Source organism: Lissotriton vulgaris, chromosome 10 (genome assembly GCF_964263255.1).
Source record: "Lissotriton vulgaris chromosome 10, aLisVul1.2, whole genome shotgun sequence".
Lineage (NCBI taxonomy): Eukaryota > Metazoa > Chordata > Amphibia > Caudata > Salamandridae > Lissotriton > Lissotriton vulgaris.
The window spans coordinates 45,988,781-46,003,297 of NC_141698.1; the positions used below are offsets into that span (position 1 = coordinate 45,988,781).

The 14,517-nt window shown below is 41.6% G+C and overlaps 1 protein-coding gene across 1 annotated transcript in view; it reads left to right on the plus strand.

Moving 5' to 3' along the window:
• Positions 1–14,295, plus strand: part of LOC147684543 (extracellular calcium-sensing receptor-like) — a 65,011-nt gene extending 50,716 nt beyond the window's left edge. Inside the window, exons 3-4 of the mRNA XM_086939702.1 lie at positions 10,186–10,309; positions 13,376–14,295. Coding sequence (XP_086795828.1) covers positions 10,186–10,309; positions 13,376–14,295 — 1,044 coding nt within the window. The remainder of the gene's footprint in view (positions 1–10,185; positions 10,310–13,375) is intronic.
• Positions 14,296–14,517: the final 222 nt, after the last annotated feature.

The following is a 14,517-nucleotide window of genomic DNA, read 5'->3' on the forward strand; positions in this document are numbered from 1 at the left end:
ATTTTGCCATTTCAAAATATCAGTATAAAACTGCACTCACAGGATCTGCAATGGCAAGTCTGAGACATGTTTAAAAGGACTACTAAAGTGGGTAGCACAATAAGTGCTGCAGGCCCACTAGCAGCATTTGATTTACAGGCCCTGGCCACAGGTGGGGACGTACACATTAATTAAATATGCCAATTGGGAATACGCCAATGTTCCAATGTTCTAGGAAAAGAGCACAAGCATCTTAGCACTTGTTAGCAGCATTAAAGGGCATTGACTCCTAAGGCCATCAATAAAGAAGTCATCAAAAACAGAAGGTCCGGAAGCAAAACTTTTATGAATGGTGGTTGGATCTTCAAACATCATGCCCACTTATTACTATATTAAGCCTTAAAAGCTATGTCCGGGATCCCCACCACACATATGGCAGGAATGTCCACAAAAATAGCATCCTTATGCCATGTCCTCTAATAAGCCAGGAATGAGCACCCTATTTCAAAGGATGCCAGAAACGTTTTAAGGTAGCAGGTAAGGGCAGGTAATCATTTTTCACATGTCCCTACACTATTCTGGTGATAGGAATTCCTAAGATAGGGCCTCCATTGTGCCAGAAATGGACATACTAATAACAAAGAAGCCTCCAGCTTGTCAGGTGATGCCCCCATTACTTCATAAATACCACAATAAGCACCTGATGCCTACCATTAGTTCCAGTAAACATTATGTCAGAAACAGTAAATATAATGGCATAGATCTTCACAACAGGATATACACGGGTGTCCCACATTATTCCTGTGTCATCATTGTTCCAAAGAGCTACTGCACAATTTGACTGATGTCCTGTATGTAAAGGAAGGCTAACAACTGCCCTGTGTTGATTTATTTACCAGGAAGTGGCACTTGCAAAATACACACATATAGGCATAATGCATCAATGTAGGCTTTTGCGATTCCTTAATTGCGATTATTAAGGAATCGCAATTAAGGAATTACAAAAAGCTATGCATGTAGGAATTGCTATAAAATTAGCGATTCCCAAACATTCCTTACTTACGACTCGCAAATTGTGAGTCGCAATTAAGGAATGCCTTCCCATTCATTCCCAAGGGCCTACAGGCCCATAGGAAAGAATGAGAAATTGCATGCGCAATTTGCGAGTACCCAATAGGTACTTGCAAATTGCGCATGCAATTTCAAGGGTGCAAGGGTGTCAAAAGGACATCCAGTTGCAACCCCTGAAATTGATCTGTGCACACATGTTGCGCAAACACATGCCCCAAGGGCAGGTGTGTGTGTAACCTACAACTTTAAAAAATGCACTTTAGTGAATTTTTCAAAGTTTTTGCAAATTACCATCAAGTTCAAATTGATGGTGATTTGCGACCCCTATCAGCGAAATCGCTATTTGTGATTTCATCATGCATTGCATTTAAGGAATATCAATTTGCGATTTCTTAAATGCAATTGCAATTTAAGAAATAGCAAACAATTTTGATTTCTTAAAGTGCGAGAGCCTTATAAATTGATGCATCGCAGAAGCCCTTTTTGCGGACGCAAACGGACGATGTTTGCGAATAGCAGTGTTTGCGCTTGCAAAAAAGGTTGATGCATGTGCCTGATGGAGACTAACACATACAACTTCCATCATTTTCTCCCACTTTGCAACATCACATTTGTGGCATAACCTCCTATAGTGTACGGCTATCCAAGATTGTCACCTTTTTCTAGACCCTATTTGTACTGGCTCTTAACCTCTGCTAAACAGGAGTAAAGTGCCCATGCTCTACCTCATTAACTTGCCGATAAGTCCATTGCATATGATATAGAAAATAAACCAAGGTCCTCGAAGTTAAATTCTTCTGGTGGACTGCAGCACCTATTTGGCCATACACTGAGCGAGCCCGTAAAACATTGCTTCAGGCTGAACCTGTGCTCCCTAAATGTAGCAGCCTAACATAACACTGTCAAACGTGTCAAAATACCTCTTTTGGACACGTGCAAACCCCTATTTTACTTTTAACATAATAATAAGTCATCTCTTAGTACACCATGTCACCCAAAAGGTAGGGTGTCTGACATTTAAAAGTAGGGCATGTGCAAAATTACAGTAGGCTTGTTCATTTGGTGAAACCCCCAAAAGTCAGTCAGTCAGTCAAACAAAACTTTATTTGTTTTGTTAAAACCTTAAAAGTACATTTCCCACATTCCATGATAAGAGAAAGAACAGCCGCAAAACATGACAATATTCAGCAAAAAGAAACATGACAATATTCAGCAAATAGAAAGAGCAGCAGCATAACATGATAATATTAAAACCACAATTACACCTCAAGATACATGTAGTTTAACTTCTCTTATTCCTTTGAAGACGGAGTATTATAACATTTATTTGTTAAAATCGCAAAAATTTTGCCTATATATAACTTCTTCAGAATGCAGTTTTTACTACCGTTATACCTTGGTATCTCTACCTTTATTCAAAGGTAAGGGCTGCACTATAGATGTTCTTCTGCGCATTTGAGGAACAACTTCACTTTATTCATATATTTCCCCAACGCACAGGCTATATCTAGATTCTCCCTTTCCATCAAAAGAGTAGCAGCTTGCATTCTGTGCGTAATCTTATTTTTTTTAAAAATCGGACATAAAAACTCCTTTCGAAAGTCTAAAAATCTCGTACAATCTAATAAAATATGTAAAATATTGCAGGTGGTTCCTAAAGTGCAAGTGCATTTCCCATTACATCCTATTATTAGGTTTCGGACCCCGTTATTCGCATAACCTGGGCTTATGCCAATTCGCATTTTCAAGACTTCTCGCCTCAGACTATGGCTGGGTAGCCGATCCACGTACGGGAAGTGTTGGCTGCTCTCCCAAGCCACTTTCATGTGCGCTACCGAGGTCTTTTGAGCGAGGTAGTCCCGATCATAAATACGGGACATATTGACCCCTTGAATCTTTAATTCTTTTTTCCCAATTATTATGGAGTCTTGCGGCAAGCATACCTTTAAATCTAACACCCCATAAGCCTTGCTTATTGAGGCCCTCACCTCTTTTGCCCAGGGAAGCTCACTAATGGTAATTTCCTCCTTAGCCCATTGGGAGATTTTAGCGATTTCCCCTACTCCCAACCGCTGCCAGAAGCGTACAAGGCTCATATAAGCTGTTATGGCCCAGGAGGTTATTCCCAGCTCCAGTCGTGCTGCCTGCACCATAGAGGATTTTGGCAGTGCGAATATGCTTTTTAATATATTTCCCTCCTCTCTATCCCAGGTGGTCTTGCCACTGAGATAAATAACCTCGGCTCCATACAAAAATTGTGGGGGGACCATTGCTTGATAGGCTTTTAAGACCGGCCTATCTGACCTCTCACCATAGGTATTATTAAATCTTTTTAGGCCTTTGACCGACGCCAATGCCCTTATTTTTAATGCTTGCAGGTGTGTGTGCCATTTCAAGTTACCTGAGAACCACATTCCCAAATATCTGTAATTAGTCACCCTCTCAAGCTAAATTGTGCCAAGATACCACAAGAACTTCACTTTCCTTCTCCCAAAATATACAATTTTAGTCTTATCCATATTTATCACTAATTTTTTACTAGTACAATATTCTTTAAGCCTATTTATCTCTGATAACTGTCTTATATCTTAACTTCATTTTTCTGAGTTCTGATACCACTTCCTTACTGTAGTTACCTCTGAGGCGTCTTTCTTGTATCTTAATACCGGCCTTTAGTTTCCGGCATTCAGCATCAAACCAATGTTTGGTATTATTAGGGTGTAATGTCGCATTGTTTACTGTTTTATGGTTATTACACTTTAACTTAATCCAGAGGCATTCCACCAATTGCCTTATTATACCCTCGTACCAGGCTATGCTCTCTTCTGGTACAGGGTTACCCAAATTCACAATTAGCTGATATGCACTTAGTTTCTGTATATATTCCTCGGTGATTCGTGTTGTTAACCGCTTGGGGTATTCTACGTCTACTAATAGCACTTTTCGTCTTTGCGGGGGGCCATTTACCTGAAGTTCAACCTGCAGTGGATAGTGGTCGATACCCTCCACCCCCAGAATTTCAAACTGTTTGATAAGATGGAAATGCCAGGCCTGTATGAATACGTAATCTATGGGGCACAATTGTTGCCCTACCTTAAAGGTACGCTTCGCAGGCCTGTCTGCTTTCTTTCTACCGTTGGTACATACAAATCCCATAACCCCCAACAGTTGCACGAGCTCATCATCTTTAGTTGAAGTCTCGCAGCAGGGAAATTTCGCCCGCTCTATTTTATAAGCTTCCAACAAGTCCTTCAACCAAGAGTCCATTATTTTAGGGTTCAATGTATGGCTGAAGTCTCCCAATATTATGAGCACATCCCTTGGAAACCGGTTACACACCTTATCCAGGTCAGTTTTTAAACGTTCCAAGTCTGCCTTATATTCATTTGCTTTCCCTTTCTGAATATATACATTTATAATGCATAGGCTTTCACCCCCCAACATATTGTTTATTGTTCGCACACTATTGCCCAGTGCCCAGTTGCACTTTAGTTCCAGGGGTTCAATGTCCTTGGCAATCCTTGTAGAAATCAATGTCATCAAACCCCCTGAAGTTCTACCCACCGTTTTGCTTTGATCGGCTTTTACATAATAAGGAAAGCCTACGGTAGCAGGGATTTCGCCACACAGCCAAGTTTCCTGGAGGCAAACAGTATCGTTTTTCCTTAAGATATATTTAAAATCCTCCTGTGCCACTATTCTATTGTACCCATTTATGTTCCAGGTCATTATAGATAGGCTGTGCGGCGATCCTACTTCCTAATCGATCTCACTCGTAAAACCATCTTCCTCACCACTCATGTATGCCAGCCCTCTGTATCTATTCCCAGCAAGTACATCTTCCATATCCCACCTTTGGTCGTTAGGTCTTATCGTGATTTCTAGGGCGTCTTTAATACCTCTCCCCAGGTTGATCATTTTTATTTGTCTCTCGCCTAAAACTGCATGATTTCTGAGGAATGAATTCCCTAACTTATCCGATAATACTTTCTTCCTTTTTAGTATTCTAATGCCTTCCCGTAGCATCTCGGTCTCTGCCTTTTCTATAGCATCCTTTATTAGGGCTGAGTGGAGTAAGACCTTAGTTATTTCCTCCCCCTTAGTGTTTACCATGAACCCTACTTCTTTTAGATCATCAGTGCTAACATATCTTAGGCTGGGGCACTTTCCAAATGAGGATAGTAGCTGGGAACGATTCAAGGGGTTTAATTTCTTGATTCTTTTCCCCCCTTTCACCTGTCCTATTGGCTCTACAAATATCCAAGTGTCAGTGGGTGGTACTATCTGCTGATGTTGGCGATTCCCTCCTAACATTACTCCCCTTAAGTGCCTACTAGCTTCTTCTCCTCCCCCTTTTTTGGCCCCCTTCCAGTTGCTTGGGTGGGGTCACTCCGCACCTGGGGACATCTCCCTCTCCCACCCTACTCTTGCACTCTTTTTTACCCCTGGGGGATTTCTCCTGGTAACCTTTTTGTTCTTTCCCATATCCTTCCTCGTTATCCCCCTGAATTGTTCTTCAGGTCTGCTGCTACTTGCACCTTTTTCTACGAAATTTAACTTTTTAGTTCCTTGCCTTGCTACCTTATCTATTGTCTTATATACCGGCGTTATCCCCCCCCCTATGATCCTGGTACTTTATGGGGTAGCAACTGGGTCGGGCCTTAATCCCTTTCCTTCACCTTAGTATATTAGGCCTTCTATACCTCTCATCCCCATACCTCTTTATAAGCATGGGGCGGTAGGGTACATATTCTGTGGGTGCATTCTCTGGGGGCCAGTCTCCTCTTCCACTTCTTCCCCCCTGGCCACTGTATTTTCCTCCTGTGTTTCTACAGGTCTTACAACTGAGGGCATCAAGTTTTTAATCTGTGCTAATTCCCCATTTATGCCCTTAAATTGATCACCATGTCTTTTTAGAATGTCATTGTTTAGAACTGTAACTTCTAAAATGCCCTGCAGAGTCTTCTGGAGCATTAGCATAACTTCCAGCATGGATTGGCCGGTAGAACCCGTCACCTCCAGGCTACGTAAAGATATGCCTGATACATCTGATCCATCTATTTTTGGGGACCCTGGACTTTCATGACCCTTATGGCAGGAAGCCTTTCCAGTAATGTTCCCGTCTCCCATGGAGTCACTACAGTCTACTCGTTCTTCATTCACCATATCTGCTCCTAAGTCCTGGGTGAAAATCGACTGAAACATTCTTGGCAAAGATGATAAACGCGGTTCCGTTGGTATCTCAGCGATGTTAAAGTCAGTCTGATTCAAGGCCTCAATGCTTGATGCAGCCAGATCCTTGATAATTTGCGTAGTCTCAATAACACTTGTGTCCTTTTCTGCTCTCTCTTTTCCTTTGAAATGTTTGCCAATAAAATCCTTAATGGTTTTTGATACCACCGACCCCCCTTTTGCGCCTGTTGACCTGGCAGATGCCGGCGGTGGCTGCGGGGTTGTGTTTAAGGGGGGGGTTGCTCTAATGGATATTGTTCTGCCAGCGGTTGGTTTTATCATCTCATTGTTTACGTCAACCAAGCCTTTAGGTGAGCCGGTCACGTCCGCTGTTCCCGATTTATTTGCTCTTTTTTTGCTATTTCTTAACACTCTGCGTGGTTTAGTTTTCCCTAGGGCCATTGCTTTTACTGTGTCATTACTTTGCTTTGCGTTCTTCTTCTCAGCTTCCCACAGGTTGCGAAAGGATTTCCTTCACCTTAGGGTTTTCACCACGTGTTTGGTGCACAGCAATCCCCACTCCAAGTATGCTTCCCCTAGTTATTTATTATTTATTTGTATATGTATGTATAGAGGGGAAGAGGAATTATAACTTCACTTACCTCTGTTTCTATGAGCCTGTACTCTTTCCTCCTCCGAATGGGAGGACAGTTGGGTCTGCGAGTGCGTATGCCAAGCAGTCGGCTCGGAAACTGAGGAAGAACTTAGTATCTGCTCTCAGTAACTCTTGTGGACTTGGGTGACGGTCAAGGTCAGGGTTGCGGTCAGGGTCAAGGTCAAGGTTGCAGGTTCCTCCTGGGCCCACTCGTGATGTATCCTCTGCCTGTTTTCGCAGCTTGCAGTCTCTGCGATCTCTGCGGCTGCCGCAGTTATGCCCAGCCTCTGCCACTGCCTCTGCAGCATCCCTGTCGCCTTGTTGTCCAGTTACACGAAACGGCAGACCCCCTTATAACTCACGTTTGGGGGGCACCTGGTTCTCCCTAGTTCTCTCTGATCCTCCCTGGGTTTGTCGGCTGGGCTGGCGGGCGATGATGGGTGACGAACAGTGGCTCCGCGCTCAAGCTCAAGCTCAAGCTCAAGCACGGCTGTGGAGGCGGGGGAGCGAGGGAGCAGGCGAGGCAGGAGCAGGAGCCAACCAGGACAGGGGCTCTACCGCTCCACTGCTCCACTCTAAACCGCTGGTCTGCTCTGCCCCTCTGTTGCTTGCTGTAGAGGCAGGGGTGCGGGGGAGTGGGAGCGGGAGTCCAACCGGGACTAAGCCCTGACACTCTACCGCTGCGCCGCTAAACCACCAGACTGCTTCTTCCCCGCTCTACCTCTCTGTTGCGTGGTGCTCCGGGGGTCTCAGCATGTCGCGAGTCTCAGCGTGCCTAGGAGCAAGCTGGTTCGGTTTGGGTTGCTTGCGGCGCTTTACGGTGCAGTGAAGGGTTGGAGGCTCGGCTGCACGGCTCTTCCACCTCCTCTCTGCTGTCAGGTGCTTGGCAGCTTCGGCTTTCAGGGCTCGCTGTGAAACACGGAACGGAACTGAATCACATCGGACTAGTGAAGGATAATAGTTATTCCCCCAAAAGTCTGTTTTAACTGGCAGGGCTGTAAGTAGTAAAAGTACCGATTATAAACTATATTTTTCAACTTTTTGCAGGAAATTAATAAAATTGTAATTCAAGCATTTTTTTAGATTTCATAAAAATCCAAAGTACGGTTTTTAATCAATATTTAGAAAGGGTAAATTATAGAAAGTTACTTTTTACCTGCCTGGAACTGCAGTACACTAACTAGCATTAGCCAATTGAAAGCAGGCATGCCAGTGATTGGTATTATTGAGGTGTAATCACTGGTCCAAGAAAAGAACATCAGCTTCAGTCTGGTTATAAGCTGGATGGGTGTGGGGCATTCAACCCCTATCATGGGAGAAAACTGCTCCTTTCCCTGGTCATACTTCCATGTGGACACACAAGCTCTTCACAAGGAAGAAAGGGTTTCTCCATCTTGAATTTTGGGAGTGAGGGACACTTTGGTAATGTTTGCTCTATAGTAGACAAGAACTGCTTCAAGAGTGGGTAGGGTTATCATTGTGTATTCTTTCCCCATTGGTTAGGTAGTGTCTAGGAGTTACTCCCACCCAATGGCCAGTAACAAGTATTAATGTGATACCCCAGGTAACACTCCACAGAAAGTCTAGGGGCCTGTGAAGGACCAGAAGAGTACTGGATCCTGATAGCAGGAGCCTTAAAGGAACCCTAAAGGACGGGTTCTGATTGGTCTTATACCCAGAATAAAGACATGGACTAGCTGGCTGACCTACTTTGTGACTAGAGGGACACAACAAGCTGAAAGATGCCTTTTCCTGAAGTGACTAGTTGACCAGTACTAAATGGACCTGGACTGGAACTTTCTGGTCACCTTGCTAGAGTGAGTACTGGCCCTTAGGTGATATTCCTTAGGTCCTGGGAGCTTTTTTAAGTGACACACAGAAGCGGATGCAGAAACTTTGAAACTCCTAAACTTCAAAAAGTTTTGGACTTCCAAACACTTTCAAGCCATTCAGAGGGGTCCTGCAGCAAGGGTGTTAAATTTTGATGCACTTTCTTTGGATACAGCTTTATGCTTGCCCCTACTGGAAGAAATTGAGCATCATACAAAAACTAAGTCAGGAAAGTAAAATCTTTGACAGTGTCGAATCAGTGTCATATATCCAACCTGTAGTCATAGCGGTCACCCTGAAATCACGCCTAGGTCCTGGTCTACTGCTTCCATAGATGGTCATTGGTGTTCAGTGGTTTTTAGCCCTATTTCTACTTAAGGCATTAACAAATCACATCTCAGGTCTCCCTTATTGGATTTTTGAGGTTTTGGTGTCATTTTATTACATTTTACTCTACTTTTCTACTCTGTTTAGGATTTGTATTGTTTGTTGTTCTGGTTTTATTACTGTTTTGGTACAAATACTTTACATATTACCCTAAGTAAAGCTTTGTGTCCTGTGCCATAGCTACCAGGGTATTGAGGTCAGGTTAATTTAGTGACTTTGGGGTGTACTCTCTAGGAACCATTGGTGGTTTATTTTCAAAATGTACTACACACAGGCAGGTTATGCCAAAGAAACAAGCCTCCATGTTACAGGGCTGCATGGTAATTGCTTGTGTTGCAAAACCTAATGTGTTACATATGGCATGTATGAGCTCATACTCTGACTAGAAAAGAAGACTCCGAAGCCAGTCTTAGTTTTATTTTTTACTTGGAGAAACACTGGATTATACATACCTTCTCATGTTATGCTTCCCTTTCCTGATCACAACAAGATGTGGTATTTTGAAGTTATATTCTTTACTTCTTTTCCAATTCTGCTATTGCAAAGTCTAACTATTCAATTTTAGATGATGCAGGATTCCTACAACTAGAATGGTGACCCGTGGCTTTTATTATATTAAAAAATACCGAGCAACATCACTATTGCACACCCATAAAGGGGTCAGAAGACAAAGACACCATTAGCATACACCTGTCTATCATCTGATCTTCAAAATGATCATTCTAGTTTGTTGAATTACCTTCCTATCTTGCTGGGTTGAATATCATAGGAAGTCATCCTATAGGATGGTCCTTTTGGTAGCCTTATCTTACTGTCAAAACCTAACCTGGTCACTAGGTAAAAAGTAAATAAATGGCATCTACATATTCCTGGAGGTAATTTGTGCAAAGAATAATATATTTTAATCTAAACATAATACCCATTCAGAGTTAATAGAAGAGGGATATGCTTTATCAGGAAGATAGCTCCAATGGATACATTTCATCACCCCTCTTTCTTGCTCACTCTTCTCCTCTCTCTCTGTTTTTCTCTCTCTATTTGTTCTTCTCTCACTCGCTTTCTCTCGTTTTTGCTCCCTCTCTCTTTCTTAGGCCCCTATGTCGGTCTGCAGTAAAAGCTGTCCAGCAGGAGAGAGGATATCAGCAGTTTCTGGACGTCCTTCCTGCTGCTTTCAGTGTTTACCCTGTTCTGAGGGGACTATCTCCAACCATACAGGTGAGATTAATTACTCTATTAAAAATATTTGAAAGAGGAAGCGGGTAAATATTTTTGACACAATATTTTTATAATACGTTTAAAAAATTGTGAAAATGGATAAGTGAACAGTAAGTATTTAACATGAGGAAAGTTTCCCATACAGCAGTGCGACATAAGGGTGCGCTAGGTGGTGCCCGAGTTTCCAACTTTCAGAATTGTGTCTCATAAGCTGACCTTCCATTAAAGGATTTTAAATTATTCATTTTAGTGTAAACAGTATATCTCTATCTGCTTGCAGTCCAAATTCATCACAAAAGTAGAAAATGGCTTTTGAAGTTTTCCAGTGTTAGGACATGTAAAACTTAGGCACACATGTCCAATGTTTAACAAACAATGCACCCTGCTCTATAAGCCTTTAGAGCCTCCATTAGGGGGTGACTTATAAGTATTATAACACCCTATTTTACTGACATGTAGAAAGTGGGCCACTTGTCTAATGACTGAATGATCAACTGTGGGAACAGTAGGGTGTATCATATAATCCTGAATTCAATTCATTGTATGAGCTTCAACAAACCACTAACTCCCCATTCTTTGCATCCCTTTTCTGCTCAAACAAATACCACCAGTTAGAAGTGGATGCAATTCTGCATTATACTTTGTATTTAACAAAATAAACACTCATGTAAAAATCACAGCTAAAGTACTGAATACGGTTACAAAATATTGTTTGCAAGTATTGTTCAGGGGATTAAAGGCATCTTACATTTGGAGAGCTTACATATGATCTGGTAGCAACACTTGAAGGAGATGGCAAATATCACTGGTGGCAATAGCACCTGGTTCAGTGGACACCAGGATGCTACTCCAAGAAATGCTGGTGTGCCCCTGACTGGAGGAAGGAGAGTGCAGAAAGCAGAAGATGAGTTCACCCTGATGCAATGAAATCAGTCCCCATTCACCAAATCTAGCCTAGATCAATGGCATGAGGGGCTATGCATGTACTCCAGTGTTGGAGACTAGCGGACTGCATGATCCAGGCAGTGGTGCTGATTCAATACCATGCAATGGTAGCCATGCAATACCTGGGCACATCCCTAAAGCTACTTGATACTGCATTTGGTGTTTAACAAGGAGTCACCTCAATTCCACCAAGAAGTGAACTGCTGTGTGTTTGCCTCTGGGTACTCAAGCATCGTGCTTGTGCCTTTCCATGGAACTGTGAGTGTACATGACGAGCATCACACAAATGTAGAAGGAAACTCTGTGCATGTGACCAAACATGCTGATCTCCAATAATGTTAAACAGAAGAGGTGCCCAAGTGCTTGTAGGGTATGTGCATCTGTGGCAGCCATTGTTGAATGTATTTCACACACATTCACAGCAACCATTTCTAGCAGAAGGCTTGAGATGCAAGCAGTCATTAGTGGCAGTAGGGAATGGGGGATAAGGAGGAGGGGATTGGAGGAGAAGCAAGGTAGACAGAGATAGAATGATAGATGGGATAAAATAGTCCCTCATATGCAGCAAAAATCAAAGTGTGCCTTCAGCAGTGTAAGAATACATTAACCAGTTGAAACATTGTACGACCGAAGTAGGCCTGGGGGTGTGGAGAGATAACAATAGCGATGGAAGATATCAAATCAGGAGCAGGGAATTCAAAATAGAGAAGAAGGTCATCCAATCATGAGTAAGTTGCAGCAAATTAGACCTCTCTTAGTATATGTAATTGACTGGCAAAAATATCTGTCTCCAACAGGCAGTTTATGGTGTCTGCAGCTGAGACTTCAAAAGTGTAGAAAAGAAAACACAAGATTAGCCATTATTTCTATCCCTTACTTTCACCCTCACTACACCAAACTTGGTAATAACAGTTGAGTCAAGGGCAGGACGTCTACAGGTAGTTAAATATATCTGACAGAGAATGATGAATTTTAAATCCTTTGAGAACCCCTAAGGTTCAGCAAGCAAAAGGCCTGAGGAGATTGTTTGGGTAGATAGGGTTTCTTATTGAGTGATAGCAGGGTCAAAGCACTGTTAATGGTAAAAGAGGGTGTGTTTAACTCCTGAGTATTACAAGATTATTCCTTTCCATTTCTTTCAGATTGCTAATAGGGCACTTCTTAATGCTCTGTTTGTAGTTTGAAATTGACATGCATTTAAATATATGGTACGCATTGACTCAAACGCCCAAGGTGAACAGTAGGAATTATGATTTTGATCCACCCCACATGCTTTGTTTTATAGTGATTCAAACTACAAGTGACAACTTTTAACTGAAGAGAAAGGAAAATTAATGCTGCATATTTGCAATTGTAGTTCCTGGCCATCCATGCAAGAAGATGAACATCTAATATGCCCTTGCATATCCATTTGAGAGTGAAAACACATTCCTTGTCTTTTCTTTAGGAAGGGGGGGTATTGTTTTCTTATCTAAAATTCTTACTCAATGCCAATTATTTTGTAAGGGTTCATACAGCATATTCACCTGTGGGAATAAAATACTCTTTGACAACATAAATATGTTTTTCTCACTTCCAGATCCATATCGGCACAATGTTTAATTATGTACCTATATTTATTTTTATCCGAGAAATTAACATCTTAATTTGATTTAAAAAATGAATCAAACCAAACCCAAACCTAATTAAGGGTATACATAATAAAGTGAGTGGGTACAATATAAGGCACTGTAGGTAAAAATATTTGAAATGTAATATTTTTCATAACATTATGGCTCCAAGGATGGGATAACGTGCTGCTTTTGGTCCTAGATGTTGTTGTTGCTTTTGATTCTACCTAGGGAACACGGATCACAACTGAAAATCAGTGACATAAACAGAATTAGAGATTTATGATTAATGGTGTTGTCTAGTAAAAACCATTTTAGCTTTAATGGAAGAAACGATTCATCTTCCTTAACCATGGGAAACATATCTTTAGATCGATTTACAAATAGCAATATGTTTGCTTGCATGTTATCTTTAACACTAGAAAACCTTCTCCTGTTTACTACTTTAAAACCATCAGTAGCATTAAAGTAATCTTCCTGTAGACATTAAACTATTTTATTTTTTCCTCAGATTCCTTAAATTGTTTGAAGTGCCCAGAGGACAAGTGGTCAAACAGGAAAAGAGATGGTTGCATCCCAAAGGAGATTGAATTCCTGTCCTTTGAGGAACCCCTAGGATTTGTCTTAGTTTTGATCTCTGTCTTCCTTTTTCTTAATACCACCTGGGTCCTGTGGCTCTTCAGATGGTATCGTCACACAGCAGTGGTTCGAGCCAACAACACCCAACTTAGCTATATTTTACTTGTTGGCCTCATGCTGTGCTTTCTCTGTTCCCTGCTTTTTATTGGACAGCCTAGAAGGGTGACATGCATGCTTCGGCAGGTGATCTTTGGAATTTCATTTTCTCTCTGTGTTTCCTGTCTATTAGCCAAAACAATCACAGTGGTCATAGCTTTCAAGGCCACCAAACCTAATAGCAACTTAAAGAAATGGATAGGACCCAGGACTTCCTCCTCAATTGTCATGATGTCTTCTTTGACCCAGTTTGTGATTGGAGCCGTCTGGCTGTGGACCTCACCTTCTTTCCCTGAACTTAACACTAAGGCTATCCATGGGAAGATGACAGCAGAATGTAATGAGGGCTCCTTTTTAATGTTCTACTGTATGTTGATTTTTATGGGACTGTTAGCTTGTATATGTTTTGTGGTTGCTTTCTTAGCGCGGAATTTGCCTGACACCTTCAATGAAGCCAAGTTTATCACCTTTAGCATGCTGGTGTTTCTCAGTGTTTGGCTCTCTTTTATCCCAGCCTATCTCAGCACAAAAGGAAAGTACCTGGTAGCTGTTGAAATTTTTGCAATTCTATCATCTGGTGCTGGTCTTCTGTACAGCATTTTTACTCCCAAAATATTTATCATCTTCTTGAGACCAGAAATAAACACTAGACAGTATTTAATGTCAAAATCAGTACTATCTGATAAAAGAAAATAGGATGCATATTATATTCGTTGTCTTAGCATTAAATATAGGATTCACGTAATCCATTTTACTTCTACAACCTATGTCCTATTCAACTTTCTGTACATAAGTCCAAATCAATTCAATGCTGGCTCTTTTTTCCAGTTTGAAACCTTTAAATGTATTAGTTAGAGTGCTGTCTAGTATCGAGAATGCTATCCAGAAATTAAAAACTATTGGGCATATTATCTAGAT